Here is a 15,224-nt window from a genome sequence, read left to right as displayed (position 1 = left end):
ATTAAATGAATCTACTGCAGTGAAAATTTTGTCCAACCTGTTGTGCCTGACTTGACATTGAAGGTTAACCTTTAGAATTATTATTCTTTCCTGGGTTAGTTACTTGTTCCAGGCTGAATTTTGCTTGACTATTGTGGGGTGGAATTTAGTCTCATTTCTTCTACTGCATATTTCCAGAGATCATACATTAAGGGACAATAAGATTTGATTCAGTTTCTGCTGCTTTGGTGATGGGAAGAAATATGTAAACTTCTGATTGGATTCTATTCATTTTCTTTTTAGAATATTGATGACGGCTTTTACTTTGCAAAGAATAAATATACTGAAAATAGAAAGTCAGTCAGAGATGATATCTTCAATTATTGCTCATCCTCTAAACTGATAATGAGGATTAAAATAGGATATAATATATCTCGCTCAATTATGGATTATTCTTAGCTTGACATGTCAGCTCCTTATTGCAACAAAAATAGAAAAATATCCATAAATGTCCTTCAGAGTATTGAATGGGGTATAACTGAATTATCCACATGGTGCTTCACTGCTAATAATTGAGTTTGCTTCTTGTAATACCATAGAAGTAGTCTTTGGACCAATACATATAAGTTGTGAAGTTATTATAAATGCTATTCCTATCATTTATTTTTAAAACTAGAATTATATTTCAGTGTAGAGGAGATTCTTGCATTCTACAAGAACAGAGAGAAATATATTTAATCTCAGCTTCTCCGGTAGCATTCTGAGATTAGTCATAAGAATATCGCACTTAGTGCTCCCCTGCCAATCTCTTACCATTCATGACGATTCTACCAAGTTCTTTTACCACCTAAGTGATGATACCAATTGGGAATTTCTAGTACAGGTTACTATCAGATCACTATTAATTAGTAGACCCTAATCTCAGGTTTCTGATTTTGGCCGTTTGTGTTAAATTGTCTACATGAGTCAGTCCCTTTGAAATGCTACAGTAAACATAATCTTGACCAACCTTTTTCACTCAAAAAAAAAAAAAAAAACTAGAGCAGAAACATTTGATATCAACTGATTCTTTTCTTTATAAAAATATAAATAACCACATATCTATTATTGAATAGAAATACTGTCCTGTTTGATTTCTATAAACATTAAAATGGCTGAAAGACTGAAGTAGTTAAAATCCTGTACATTCTGATGCTCTATTTCATCATTTCTTCAGAGAAACTATGTATTGTAGGCTGGCCATTCAACTCACAACCCCCCTGACAGCCTCCCAGCTGCTGGGCTTGCAGATGTGTGCCCTCAGACCCAGCTCTTTACATAATGCTGCTGCCGAGTAGGATTACATGTTTAAAAATTACCTCATATTTGCATTCATTCTTCTTATAATCAGGCTACTAAAATAAAGTGTTTTAGACTTAAAAGGTAGAGGAAGAGTAGGATTTTTGATTAGCTTAGTGTAAGTTGATATATGCTTCATATTGCAAATGCTACATCAAAATGATACACAGTGGAATTCAAGATTAATGTAGGACGTTTTCAAAAACTGGATTGATCTAGAAATTATCACATGAAATAATGCAGACTCATAAAGATAAACAATGTGTATAGGTGTCACTATTATTGCAGGTATACGTTATTGACCCACAAAGAAAAACATGAGAGACAAAATAGAGGTTTGAAGGAAGGTGAAGAAAGGAAATAGAACAATGTAACATGAATGTTAGAGGACAGAAAGGTCTGAGCTAAAATGACAGGAGCAGGGAGAGAAAAGTTTTGATGTGGGACTCTCCTCTGAATGCTATGAATATGTTTTATTAGCGTTAATAAAGAAGCTGCTGTGGCCTACAGCAGGGCAGAATATAGACAGGCTGAAAGAGATATAGAGAAAAAGTAGGCAGATTAAGGGAGATGCCATATAGCTGCCGAAGGAGCAAGATGCCAGTCAGATCCATACCTGCAGGCCACAGCCTTGTGGTGATTAATAGGAATGGGTTAATTCAATATGTAAATGCTAGCTAGATATATGCCTGAATTGAGGCTGGAGAGATGGCTCAAGGGTTGAGAGTACTGGATAGTCGTCCAGAGGTCCTTGGTTCAGTTCCCAGGAACCACATGGTGGCTCACAACAATCTATAATGGGATCTTCTGTACCCTTCTGTCCTGCAGGCATATGTTCAGGTAGAACACTGTATACATAATAAATGAATGAATGAATGAATAAATAAATAATAAATAAATAAATAAGATATTTTTAAAAATTCTCTAAGAATTAACAAAATACTTTATTTAAAAAATGCCTGAGTCATTGATCAAATAGAGTTATAATTAATATAGTTTCTGTGTGATTATTTGGGTCTGAGGGACTGGGAAATGAACAAGCAGTCTTTGTTTACAGAGTTTTTAAACACTATATGTGCAAATACTGAAACAAAATTTATTGCTTTGTATGCCAATTTTTTAAAAAAAGATAAAAATTTTAAAATGACAAAAATAGTCCTTTTCCCATAAAAATCATCATCAAAGAAATCATCTCAATTTTCAGCTTAAGCTTTTGCAAGTAACTCCTTTTATATCAAAGAAATTATCTAGTTGTAGAAAGTAAAATATATAACAGTCCAAACGATAACCATGAGCATAAATTACTAATAAGTAACAGTGCTCGTTAATCTTTGGTTAATTTGACAGAAGCTAGAATCATTTGGGAATAAGAACCCTTTACTGAGAAAATGCTACCACCAGATTACCTGTACACAAGTCTATCGGGAATTTTCTTGAATAATGATTGATGCAGGAGGGCCCAACAGTGTCAACCTTGAGCAAGTGATTAATTGGCCCTAGGATGTATAGAACAGGTTGAGCAGGCCCTAGGAAATAAGCCTGGTCAGTAGGCTGTAGTTCCTACTTGCAGGTTCCTTCCCTCCATGCCTCCCTGCACTGACTTTCCTCAGTGATAGATTTTGATCTGGAAGTGCAGGGTAAAATTAAGCATTTCTCCCTCAATTTATTCTGTGTCGTGATGCTTTATCATAGGAGCAGAAACCTTAACAAGGATAGTAATATTTACATAATGACAAGGACAGTTTGTGATAAGATGATGACACACCTGGGAATGTGCTATGGCAGAAGACCTGTTGATTTCCACTCCTACATGAACATATCACATACTTCCTGACCACTATGCACTATGCTTTGCTCAGTCATGGAGTCTGAGCTCACATGGGGGATATAACTGCTGCTGGCTGCCTCTGCCACTTTTACCATTATCTCCAGAAGAACTCCTTGTTGGTAAGCAATGGAACACAGCACCGTCCAGAGCTCTTATATCTTTAACACTAACAGCTAGCTTTATTTTGCAACTTGAGGGCCTGTGTCCTGACCTTAGCTGAACCACTTATGAACTTGTTTGAAATGCAGATGATTAAGTCCAGTCTACTACAGAGAAATCAGAATCGGCATTGAACTGGATACCAAAGTGATCTCTCCATATGTTGAAGTTTCAGACACTTGCCTACCCCACAATTGATTTCTCAGTCACTTTTGGTCCTAAAACTGCACCTATCCGATTCCCAGGCCTTTTTAGCTTTATTTATTGCTGTGTGGATATACTACTGCCTGGTGTTAGAAGGTCTGTGAGGACGGCCAGGGGAAAACATACCTTCTTGATGGAGGAAGGTCATTGGTTAATTATAGTAAACCAACTGCTTGGCCTCATAGCTTAGAACATAGATGGGAGGAGTAAACAGAATAGAATTCTGGGCGGAAGAGGAAGTGAGGTCAGACTCTGCGCTGCTTCCAGAGGGACCGGACAGCCGCCATGCTCTGCTCTCCCAGGCAGCTGCAACCCACGATGGACGTAGGCTAGAATCTTCCCGGTAAGCGCACCTTGGGGTGCTTACACACATCATTAGAAATGGGCTAGTCCAGGGGCGAGAATTAGCCTGTAAGGGTTAGAGTTCATGGGCCAAGCAGTTCTTAAATGAATACAGTTTGTGTGTTGTTATTTCGGGCATGAGCTAGCCAAGCGGCTGGGGTGTTGGGGACGCAGCCCCGCCGCTCTTATTTCAACAGATGGCGCCCAGACGTGTGGACAACTGAATCCACAGAAAGCCTGAAAAAGCTTGGGAAAGAGTAAAGCATGTTTTCTTGGTAGCAGCAGTTTCTCGGGTCTCCTCTGCTTGTTAGAAGCAAGCAAGCACTCTCATCTAAGAGAGGCTTCCTGACTCAGCTTCAGCTGCAAAACCCTGCAGCTCATTAAGAGGTCCTGCCACAAAACACTTAAATGGTGTTGACGAAAAGCTGAACGCATGCTTTTCGATTTTCAGCTGTAGCAGGAAAAAAGCTGTGCCGTTTAAAAATGCCGGCTTTCTGGGCTGTCCTGCCACGGCAAACTCTGACTCTTTTACGCAGGCGGTTCGTGTGGTTTGCAAGCACAGGCTGCTGAAGCTCGCTTGCTGGCAGGGACCTTGAAATGCCATAGAGTTGTGGCAGTAAACATGGCTACAACCGGTACCTCAGCCATGAGGCTGGAAAGCTAAGGAATGGACTGGATCTAGCTGGCAAAGCCACGGCTTTAATCCTACTCATATTGCTCAGTAATTTAAAGGCTCGTGTGGTCAGAAAAAGAGAGATATACAGTAAAGAGATTCAAAGATAAAGAAAATGTTTAAATGATTTACAGTGTGTTAAAAATATATGCAAGCTAAAAGTTAAAAGTTTTAAAAAAAAAGTAAGAAAAAGAGAAGTTGTGTGTGGTAGTACACGCCTTTAATCCCAACGCTTGGGAGGCAGAGGGAGATTGACCTCTGTGACTTCAAGGTGTGGTAGCACACGCCTTTAATCCCAGTGCCTAGAAGGCAGAGACAAACAGATCTCTGTGAGTTCAAGGTGTGGTAGCAAACACCTTTAATCCCAATGCCTGGGAGGCAGAGACAGGCGGATCTCTGAGAGTTCAAGGAGAGCCTGGTCTACAGAGTTATTCCAGGTCAAAGAGATACAGAGAATATAAAATAAAAGTAAAAATAAACGAAATAGAGGTTAAAATAAAGCGTACAAAGATGGAAAATACACAGAGAATCTTGATACTGTATACTATTATGCTCTCTTTGAATTGTTTGAATGCTGAGGAAGGAGCAACAGATGCTAAAAGATATTTGTTTATAAATGCTGCTGAACTAATCCATCGTAGAGATTTTGATGCCTTGACTTTGAAATTTGGATCTAAGGACATGATACTTTGGAAAGGAGTTTCTTATTTTGTTTTCACAGAGGATGAGACCCTGTTCATTTCTTCTATTCCGATATGGTATGATGGACCACGCCCTCCTGAACGGTTGCTGTGAATACCTTCAGAAAATTGCTTCGCTCAACTGCCAACTGAGATGAAACTAGCACACAGGTTATACCATGAAAGACCTAATTAACGACGCCCCCATTCAGCAGGAAGCAGTTTGGAGAGAAAAAACTGCGCCCATATTCCCAAATATTGTTTATAAATGTTCTTTTACATTTAAAGGGGGAGATGATATAGGTATGAATAATTTACATTGATATGGATTTTGCTTTAGTGATTTAAATTTAAGGTTAATTTTGTAATGTATATAGATTGTTAATGAATAATCATTAATAATAGTTAAGTTTGTAGTCATGTTAGTTAAGATTTTCTAGATGTGCATAGATATATTTTAGATAGGCATTCTTCATATTTTTCAAAGATTATAGAATATGGCATTTTAAATGTTTTAATAACTTAGGACTTTTCATGACAATGAGACACTCTGCTCCTGGCAGCACCAATCTACTTCAAGAGGAAGATGGGCATCGAAGAGGATCCTTATGGAGTTTGATAGCCATTTGGGCAAGAAACTGCTCTTGCCTGGACTATTGCATAAACTGGACACAGAGAACCCGCAGAGAGAGGACTGCTGAACTTGCCTAAAGGTGAGATGATCTTTCGGGGTTCCTGATTCATGAAAGAGTCTGCAAGACATTCTTCAGGACAAGCAGATAGTGACTGCCTTTGAAATTTCCTGCTTTGTGGAAATGTCTGCTGGAAACTATGGGCCTGTAGGCCGAAGATGGATGCCCCAACGGTACAGAGGAACTTTGGGTGACTGTCCAGGCAGCGAGATGTCTCTGTCATTTCTAGAGTTTTGGATTTCTTGTTTGCTTAGGTAATAGTATATCTTTCTGGAGTCTTTGATGGAGTTAAAGAATAGTTAGCTATAGTTATAGTTTTCCTTAGTTATGATATAGATTATTGTAATTTTTATTTGATAACGGTTTTGTTATATGTAATTTTGCTATGTTAAGTTAAAGCCTTCCTTTTTTTTGTTTAAACAGAAAAAGGGGAAATGATGGAGGAAGGTCATTGGTTAATTATAATAAACCAACTGCTTGGCCTCATAGCTTAGAACATAGATGGGAGGAGTAAACAGGAAGTGAGGTCAGACTCTGCTCTGCTCCCGGACAGACCCGACAGCTCTGCTCTCTGGAGCAGAGACACCATGCTCCACTCTCCCAGGATGGACGGAGGCTAGAATCTTCCCGGTAAGCGCACCTTGGGGTGCTTAGACGCATTATTAGAAATGGGCTAGTCCAGGTGCGAGAATTAGCCTGTAAGGGCTAGAGTTCATGGGCCAAGCAGTTCTTAAATGAATACAGTTTGTGTGTTGTTATTTCGGGCATAAGCTAGCCGAGCGGTCAGGGTGTTGGGGACGCAGCCCCGCCGCTTCTTATTTCAACACCTTCTATAGCCACAGAGAAACCATTTGGCCATGTTTGAGCCTCTCACACATATACCTCTGACAATCTGTGTTTTAAAGAATTTCTCTGACTTTGTGGGCAACAAAATGATTCCTCAGTCTACTTGCTAAATTGTGTAGCATCTGCTTCATGAAACCGAGTTATCTCCTAAGTAATGAGTATACTAGGAATAGCAAAAGACACTGCTCAGTTCAGAAATTATAACCGTAACATCTAGGAGAAAATAACACCTAAAATATAAAATTGAAAAAGGATATGTAAGCAGACAATGACTGGATCACAAATTCCAGCCAAATTCTTATCCCAACCCCTAGAACAACCAGTCCAAGAAGGAAAAACCTTGCCTTGATCTCAGCCAAACTAGCATGCATGGTCAGAAACAGATATAGAGCTGAGAGTTTCTCTACTTTTTTTGCCCCTGCCTTCAATAAAGCACTAATCATGGAAATGCATATTATTCAACTATTCATTTAAGATGCTCTTTGTAATTAGTCCAATGGTCTCTCTGCCATCAGCCTCTACTCACTGAGTACTCATCTCAGTTTTTCAAAAAATGTACCTTTTTTGGCAATGAAAGTCCTATAACCCATGAAACTCTCTAGTCATAGGCAAAGATGAAGAGTTAACCCCTCAAGAATCTACTTTGCTATGCAGTTCCAACACTCATCCCCTGTAGACATGGTTCCTTCTAGCAGAATACTTGTCTCGCATCTCACTGATAGCTTATAAGTCAAGTGACTTCTTAATTTACCAAAACCTTGTCTAAAGAGCCATTCCTGGGCAAAGCTGCTTTGTTAGCATTCTGATTTGTTATCCCAAAAGAATTCAGCATACCCTACTGCAAGCCCCACTGAAGTGTTCTTTTTCATAGATGTCACTTAGTATAGACATGATCTGGTCACGGTGGTTTGACCTCCCAGACAGTGGATTCCCTTAGAGACAGGGCTGTATTCTTCTATTGCTGTCACTACTGCTTCCAGCCCATGTTTGTCTATCTCATGAATAAATAGACTGATGACTTAGCCAGCATATTTATCAGCCAATTAAACTTTTCTTTAAAAGTTTAAAAACTTTTTAGGAAAAAGGTATACAGTAAGAAGATGAGACAGGATATGTACAGTAGAGTTTAGGCATTTTTTGTGTGTTTGTTTGTTTTGAGACAGGGTTTCCTTGTGTTGTATTGGAGCCTGTCCTGTAACTAGTTCCTGTAGACCAGGATGGCTTTGAACTCACAGAGATCCGCCTGCCTCTGCCTCCCAAGTGCTGGGCTTAAAGGTGGGAACCACCACCGCCTGGCTGAGTTTAGGTGTCTTACAAGGAAATCATGAATAATTAATTAAAATTGATTATCCAGAACATTTACTTACCTCGATCTGGGTGTTGTTGTCCTGGCCATCATCCAGTAGCAGGTCAGTGAAGCCTCTGGGCTCTGGCGAGTCTTGGCCCATGCTGGCTCTGTTTGTGTCTACTGCCTTAAAAGGATCCGAGTTTCTTTTCCATCTGTGGCTGTATGCTTGTGAGTCCACATCCACCCCATCATCTCTTTGAGGAAAGGCCTTTGAAACATCATATTTCCAATCTGAAATAGAAACAGGCATGTTACCTCTAGGTGTGACTCATATACAGAATACCTATGAGAGTAGAAAATATACTTCTGTTGGTCATTAGAATCAGAAATGAACTTATCATAATGAAACCAAAGTACTTGCCATATTAGACCCAGTGTGGAAATCTGAGTGTTACAGTTTAAACATGAAATGTGTCCCCAGATTCATATATAGGATGCTTGGTCACAGACAGTCGGTACTAGAGCACAGTCTTACTAGAGGAAGGAGGTGACTTGGGGTGTGTCTTTGAAGGTTGCACTTTATCCCCAGTTCCCTTCTTGCTTTCTGCTTTCTGATTATTATGGGATGAACAGCCTCTTAGCACACATTCCCCCATCAACATGATGCTATATTCAAAGGCATGGGGGAAACTTGCATGGGGAATCTGAACCAGGATTCAAACAAGCTAATCTTCCTTTTTTTGTTATTTTTTATTGTTGTTATTGTTTTGTTTGCCCAGTTATTTGATTCCAAGTGATGTAAGCATAACTGATATGCTGGGTATTGTGCGACTTCAGGGTATACGATAAAATGAACCAATGATTCCTGTGGTGATCTCTAAGGGACTCTCAAACATACTCCTCTACACAAATAATATATCTTTCCTCTGCATGTACACACATAAACACACACACACAGAGAAAAAACTGTTCTGAGAAAGCAAGTTAGAATTTTAAAGAATGAAAAGCTTTAGCTTTTAAAGAATAAGCTTTAGCTTATTTGAAAAGAAATGGCATGATGAATGTGTGAGCTTATGCTGATTTTCCATGAGCTATACCAGGCTGCAAAGGCGCAATGATGTGCTTGAATGGGTTAAACATAGTGGAGTTTTTTTTTTCCCTGTAAATGTGTTAACCTATCTTGTAGTTTAGAAGCCAGACTTGGATCATTGCTTGCCTCATTTGATAAGCAACCCTCTCAGAGGCATCACAAACCTGCTTGTTCATTTGCACTGTCCTCACCTTGGGAACTTGTCAGGGTGGTAAAGGAGGGCATTGACAGGCACTTACAGAAATGGATGGGACAGCAAGGAGATCAAATCACAAAGGTATTTTAAAGCCATCTGCAAGGACTGGCCTTGCTGACCCAGCTCCTCCTGTTACGACATGAGGGAAAATTAGATTTAATCATGACTCCTAGTCTTTCATTTCAGTAGGTCAGTAGGGGATAGAATAAAGCAAGGGTTGAAAATTCAGTTTCCAAGCAAGAGGAACAGCCTTCTGCTCAAGCATTACCAAAAGATAGGAATCGGCACCCTTTATAACTGGACTGATATGGGTTCACAAAGGGCCAAGAGAACACTGATCTAATCATGGATGTGATGTTCCTCTCAATACAAGAACCTTTTGTGGAAGGCTGTTACTGAGCTTAATGCAGAATCTGCAACTCATAATCTCAGAACCTATGGGCCACCACGACCATTTTTCAGCAACTACAATGGCTAGCATACCTTGGTTTCAACTCAGAAAGTTTGTGGTAATCCTTCCAAACAAGATAGGGCAGTTTAGTTTCACTAAGACCGAAAAGATATTTTAAAGTCTGATATGTTGGAAGCCGGGAAGATGGCTCGGAGGTTAAGAGCACTGACTACTCTTCCAGAGGGTCTCAGTTCAATTCCCAGCAAATAAACAGTGGCTCACAACCATCTGTAATGAGACCTGGTGCCTTCTTCTGGTCTGCAGGAAGAATATAGGCAGAATACTGCATACATAATAAATAACAAATTTTTAAAAAGAGAAAACTTACAAAAAAAACCTAACCAACTAACTAACTAAATAAATAAATAAATAATCTCTGATGTGTTGATGGATGGAGTCTTAAGACTCCATGCAATAATAACATGTCCATTGATCCCTATGAAGAACCATGGGTACCAAATTCACCAAATTTCTACCAGAAGAAATATTGGAGCCAGAAAGAGGAAGGACTGTGCTCTTATCAGTGAACTGCACTCCAAAAGGGAGCTGTATGCTTTGTAAATGGCTGCACAGCATCCCCCAGTGACTCTGCATGCACTGAGTGTTCAAGAAGACACTAATTAGGGCTGTCAATTACACTGTGGAAAATAACTGCTTGCAACACTCTGCCTCTGCCTAACATTTGACAATACTTCAGTCCTCACTGACTAAGGGAGTGAAGGAACACACTTACAGAAATTCTGTTTGGCATAGGAATTATAGGCCCAGGCAGAAATAAGTAAGATACCAGGGCTGAAATATTTTCTTATTTGTTTGCTGGTTATGGGTTCACAGTAATTTATAAAATTCTCTAGGTTTTTGTTACCCTGTATTTTAAGTCACATTGGACATAGCTTATCTGGAAAGGCAAACATCTTTTCTTAAGGATGTGTCTGGCTCTAAGAATTTTGGTACTAGGCAAAATTACACGAAGCAATTTGTTTGCCTCAATTGATATCCAGCCTCATTACTGTAGATATACGAGGCAGCTTACAACAAAGCTAAGCAATAAAATTTCCTAACAACTACAGACCTTCTGGCACAAAGTTTAGGTTAATCTCAGAGATGTGAATCTGTCTCCCAGGTAGGGTGGTGGGTCTCAGTGAGTTATGACAGTGGTAAGCTGTGCCAACTCTGTCCTGGTCCTTCCCTCCCTTCTCCTTCCCTTCGTCCCTTTCCTTCTCCTTCTTTCTTTTCATTTTTATTTTCGGTGATAAAGGTTAGCCAAGATGCACAGTCTGATCTGGCTTTCTGCCACTCTACTTCCTCAGCTTCCCTAGAGTCTGGGAATACAGTTGCCTGTCATTAAGCTCAGCTTGTTAGTTAAACAGGTTGGGTCCACTTCTCTGACGTTAAGGTTACCAGTTCTCTTCTGGTATATCAGCATAAACAACTCTCCCATGACCTGTCTTAGGACCAGTAGTCTTGTTCTGAGACCCAGAATCCAGGCATGAAGAAGCAGGCAGAATGACTATCAGTCCAAAGGATCTTTTATTGATTTAATTTCTCAACCCCTCTCAAACCCCCTTCATCATTCCCTTAATTTTACTCTAAAAAATTAATTTGAAGGAACTTCTGACCTAGGAAAGCTAATGTCCATATTTTTCATTTAATCTAAAAACTTATTAATATGTTAAGCATTTGTTTAGTACTCAAATTCACTCCTTTGCAGGATTTGAGGTTAGTAGAAAGAGCAGACAGGTTCTCTGGAAAAACATTCTTATACGACCACATGACTTCCCAATTCAGGACTCTAGACAGTCTGGACTTCATTTTTTTTGTCATTATTTGGTAATATTTTCTGATGAAAAAGAATCTGCTATTCATACTTTAAAATAGTTGTTTTATTCATTGTATATATTAGTTGGGTTCAATGTGATATGTCACCCTTTGCTTCAGCATGCAGAGGCTCCATCATACAAACACAGTGATTGATCTACAGCCACACAGCATTGTGCTGGTAAACGCTTGCTCCATTTCTACAAACTGGTCAATTCTTTGCTCACTCTAATTGCATATACAAGAAGTAAACAGGCACTCAGGAAGGCCTGAAAAGTTTCCTAGTGGGAAACATTGTGAGTGTGGGGTCTGGGTTTGCAAAATCCTGTTGGGCTGCCATTTTATACTGAATCCTATTTTCTCTGACAATATTATAAATAAGCAGGCATACTCAACCATGCATATAGAATGTATCACTCTAGGCCCATAATTCAGCTAGTAGATGACTCAAGATGGAAGTGTGACATGGGCTTAGATGCTGATCTTGTTTCAGAATGTATTTTAGAGAAAATAACATAAATCAAAATGGATGTTTTATAGAAATGAAGGAAGGAAAATTGGAAAAGTTACAGTTGGGTGATCTATATTAAAATTACTTATCTGAATTTCATGGGCTTTCAAAATGCATACAAATATCTTAAATTATTCCTTAAATTGACAATCAAACAAGTCATCTGGAGACAAGGCAGAGAGAACTATGGGACACAATGTTTTTCTTCCCAGCTTCATTGAAAGCATGCACAATGGGACAGACCTCTCAACACTGTGCTCAGCAGACTGTCTGTGCTTGGTCTACTACATGGTACTTAAATTCCCATGGAAAACCTTAAAAGAGAATTCTCCAACATTCCTCGCTACTGGAATTAATCAGTTCATGGAAACATAATTCTGTTTAAAAACTTCCATTTGGATGTAAGGGGAGAAATGTTTACAAATATATTTTTCTAAACTATTACATCCAATAAGCAAATTGATATTAGTAGATCTTTAGACAGTTGAAAAGATTGAAGTAGTGGATATAGTGTTATTATTAGTTAAGTGGTTGCATTATATTTCCAATAAGACAGCATCAAAACACCTCACAATGACTAGTTAACCTGAAAAGACCAAAATAATCCCAAAGCATCCTCATAGTGTTCTATATAATCTCTATAGTTCCTTCTATGCCCTTGGGATCGCTCATCTTTATTGTCAAATTGATGGCACTTGTGATCACTTAGGAAACAAATCTTTTAGCATGCTTCTAATGGATTATCTAGACTTAACTGATAAGTCTGGAAGACTTCATTTATGTGGGTAGGACGACCCCATGGGCTTGGGTCTCAGACTGATTAAAAAGAGGAAAGCAAGTTGAATACCATGATTCATCACCCTCTGTTTCTCCACAGTGGGCACAATGTGACCAACCATCTCCTCCTCCTGCCAACATAAGTTCTCCCATCATGATGGACTGCATCCCTGGAAACACAAAGGAAGATACACTTTTCTTTCTTCCTTAAGTTGAATCTGTTGTGTGCATTTTTTTCCAATAAGAATGTATTCAACGAAACTGTCTTATACCAGGAAGTAAATAAAGCAAAAGGGAAAAACGTGGTCCCTTTATGTCACATCCTAATGAATTTATTTCAGAGTCTTACAAGTAACTGACAGTGGTGTATTGAAAGCATCTTAATCCCTTTTTTGACTACTTTACATAAATAATACTCATAAAACATATATGCCAAACCACCAGAAAGTAATTGTATGCAAGGACATGAACTTCACGAAATTATAATTCATCACAACTTCATCTATTAAGATGTTCTCTATTCTACATTTTATGTGTGTGAAGGTATACACATGCTTGTGTGTATGTATGATGGTGAGAAGTTGTGTGTGCTTATGTGGGGGGTACGTGAATAGAGGCCAGAGGCTGAAAGTATATTTATCAATTGCTCTTCGACTTATTTTCAAGGAAGATTCATTGGGCTACACTGATTGGCCAACAAGCCCTAGAGATCCTCCTGACCACAACTTCATGATACTGGGATTACTGATGTGAGCCACTGCATGCATGCTTCTTATGCAGGTTCTGGGGATTGAAATCAGGTGTCACACTCATTACTGACTGACTTGGATATCTCTGTGATTCAGTTCTGTACTTTACAAGTGGACCAAACCATCACTGTGAATTCCCTGAAGAAAGACTCGGACTTTTTTTCCAGGAAGAATATTTACTGGCTGGAATCACCTAAGAAAGAATAAAAATATTTGGCTAAGGCAGACTGTCATGTTACTTTGATTCTGGATTAATTTCAGAACTGAATAGGAAAATTGTATTAAAATAATGATATCCTTGGTTATGTCGATAATGAACTCACTGCTGCAGCTAATTTGGAGATTTTGCGTTGTTCAGCAAGGTAGGTACAGAAGATAAAGTTCACAGCATGTTTTATCTAGGTGGATTAAGAGTTTTGAATGGAATCTATCAGTCATATTTTATTTGAAGTCCTCAGGAGAGACGTTCTGCCTCTGGATGTGCTGATGGCTCCTTACTATCTACCCAAGTGGAAAATACAAGCCTCTTGTTCCAGGTATTCCTCGTTCAATTCTCTCAATAACAATGTGTTCTGTTCACACTATAGAGAAGTTCTCAATGGGCTCTTTGCCAACATACACACCTTCGATTAATGACAGTTAAATCCAACCCCAAATCTTCAGAAAATCTTGTATGTCTCCCAAAAATTTCAGCTCAAAAATGGCTCTTATAAATGGACTGAATTTTATTCTGTAATAATCACTCTTCAAAGGTGAGTCCTTAAATACTCCTATTATACCTCTACTTACAGCCAGCCTGACACTTGCTCTCTCCAGAAAAGATCTTGAGCGTGTTAGGCACTTGGTTGTCCTCTGAAAACATTCAGTCCCTGAAAGAGTATATTAATGTGCCTAAATGACTTAGGTACATTCTTTATACTCAGCACCTGCCTTCCTGTTGGACATACCAGATTTGGGTATATGCTAGACAAATAGTAGTTACAGGAGCCATTTTAAAAGAATCCTAAGAATTTTTGTTGTCATAATTTGTCGATACAACATTTCTAGATGCTATTGTATTAAAGACTTAGTCAAAAACGTGAGTAATGTTCAGGGGTGACAACTTCAGGAGACGCTGACCTCAGTGGTGAATTAGACTATCAATGGAGTCATAGTTGAATTGAGTATTAAGAAGTGGTAGAAATAATAGGGGATATGATCTCAATGGATGAAAGAAGTCACTATGAGTGTAGCCTGGAGGACATAACTTGCCTATGAATGTGTGGTACCCTCTTCATCTCCCCTCTCATGTTGCTCTTGTACTTTCACTCTCCTTCTTCATTCTTCCCTTCCTTTCAAAATTTTTTTCTTCCTCCTTTCTCCTCTTTCTGATTCTAGGCAGCATGAGGTGAACAGCTTTGCTCTACTATACTCTCTTCTTCTTTTGAATCCCCAAAGGGGCAGAAACATTGGAGCCACACAGCCATAGACTACGCAACCTTTAAAGCCATGAGTCAACATAAATGCTTCTCCCTTTATTATGTCTTTCTCTGTGTTTTTGTCATTCAGGTGGAAAAACAACTAACTCAGGGGGGAATTATGAACGGCCTCCCTTGGTAGAGAA

General features: G+C 39.0%; 1 protein-coding gene across 1 annotated transcript in view; it reads right to left on the bottom strand.

Moving 5' to 3' along the window:
* Plxdc2 (plexin domain containing 2) overlaps nt 1–15,224 on the bottom strand; it is a 403,081-nt gene that overhangs the window by 230,355 nt on the left and 157,502 nt on the right. Inside the window, exon 2 of the mRNA XM_050152598.1 lies at nt 8,109–8,320. Coding sequence (XP_050008555.1) covers nt 8,109–8,320 — 212 coding nt within the window. The remainder of the gene's footprint in view (nt 1–8,108; nt 8,321–15,224) is intronic.

The sequence above is a fragment of the Alexandromys fortis genome, unplaced genomic scaffold (genome assembly GCF_014885135.2).
Source record: "Alexandromys fortis isolate MF-2015 unplaced genomic scaffold, M_Fortis_MF-2015_v1.1 scaffold_54, whole genome shotgun sequence".
Classification (NCBI taxonomy): Eukaryota; Metazoa; Chordata; class Mammalia; order Rodentia; family Cricetidae; genus Alexandromys; species Alexandromys fortis.
The sequence above is the reverse complement of the archived record's forward strand: the minus strand, read 5'-3'. Positions and strand labels throughout refer to the sequence as shown.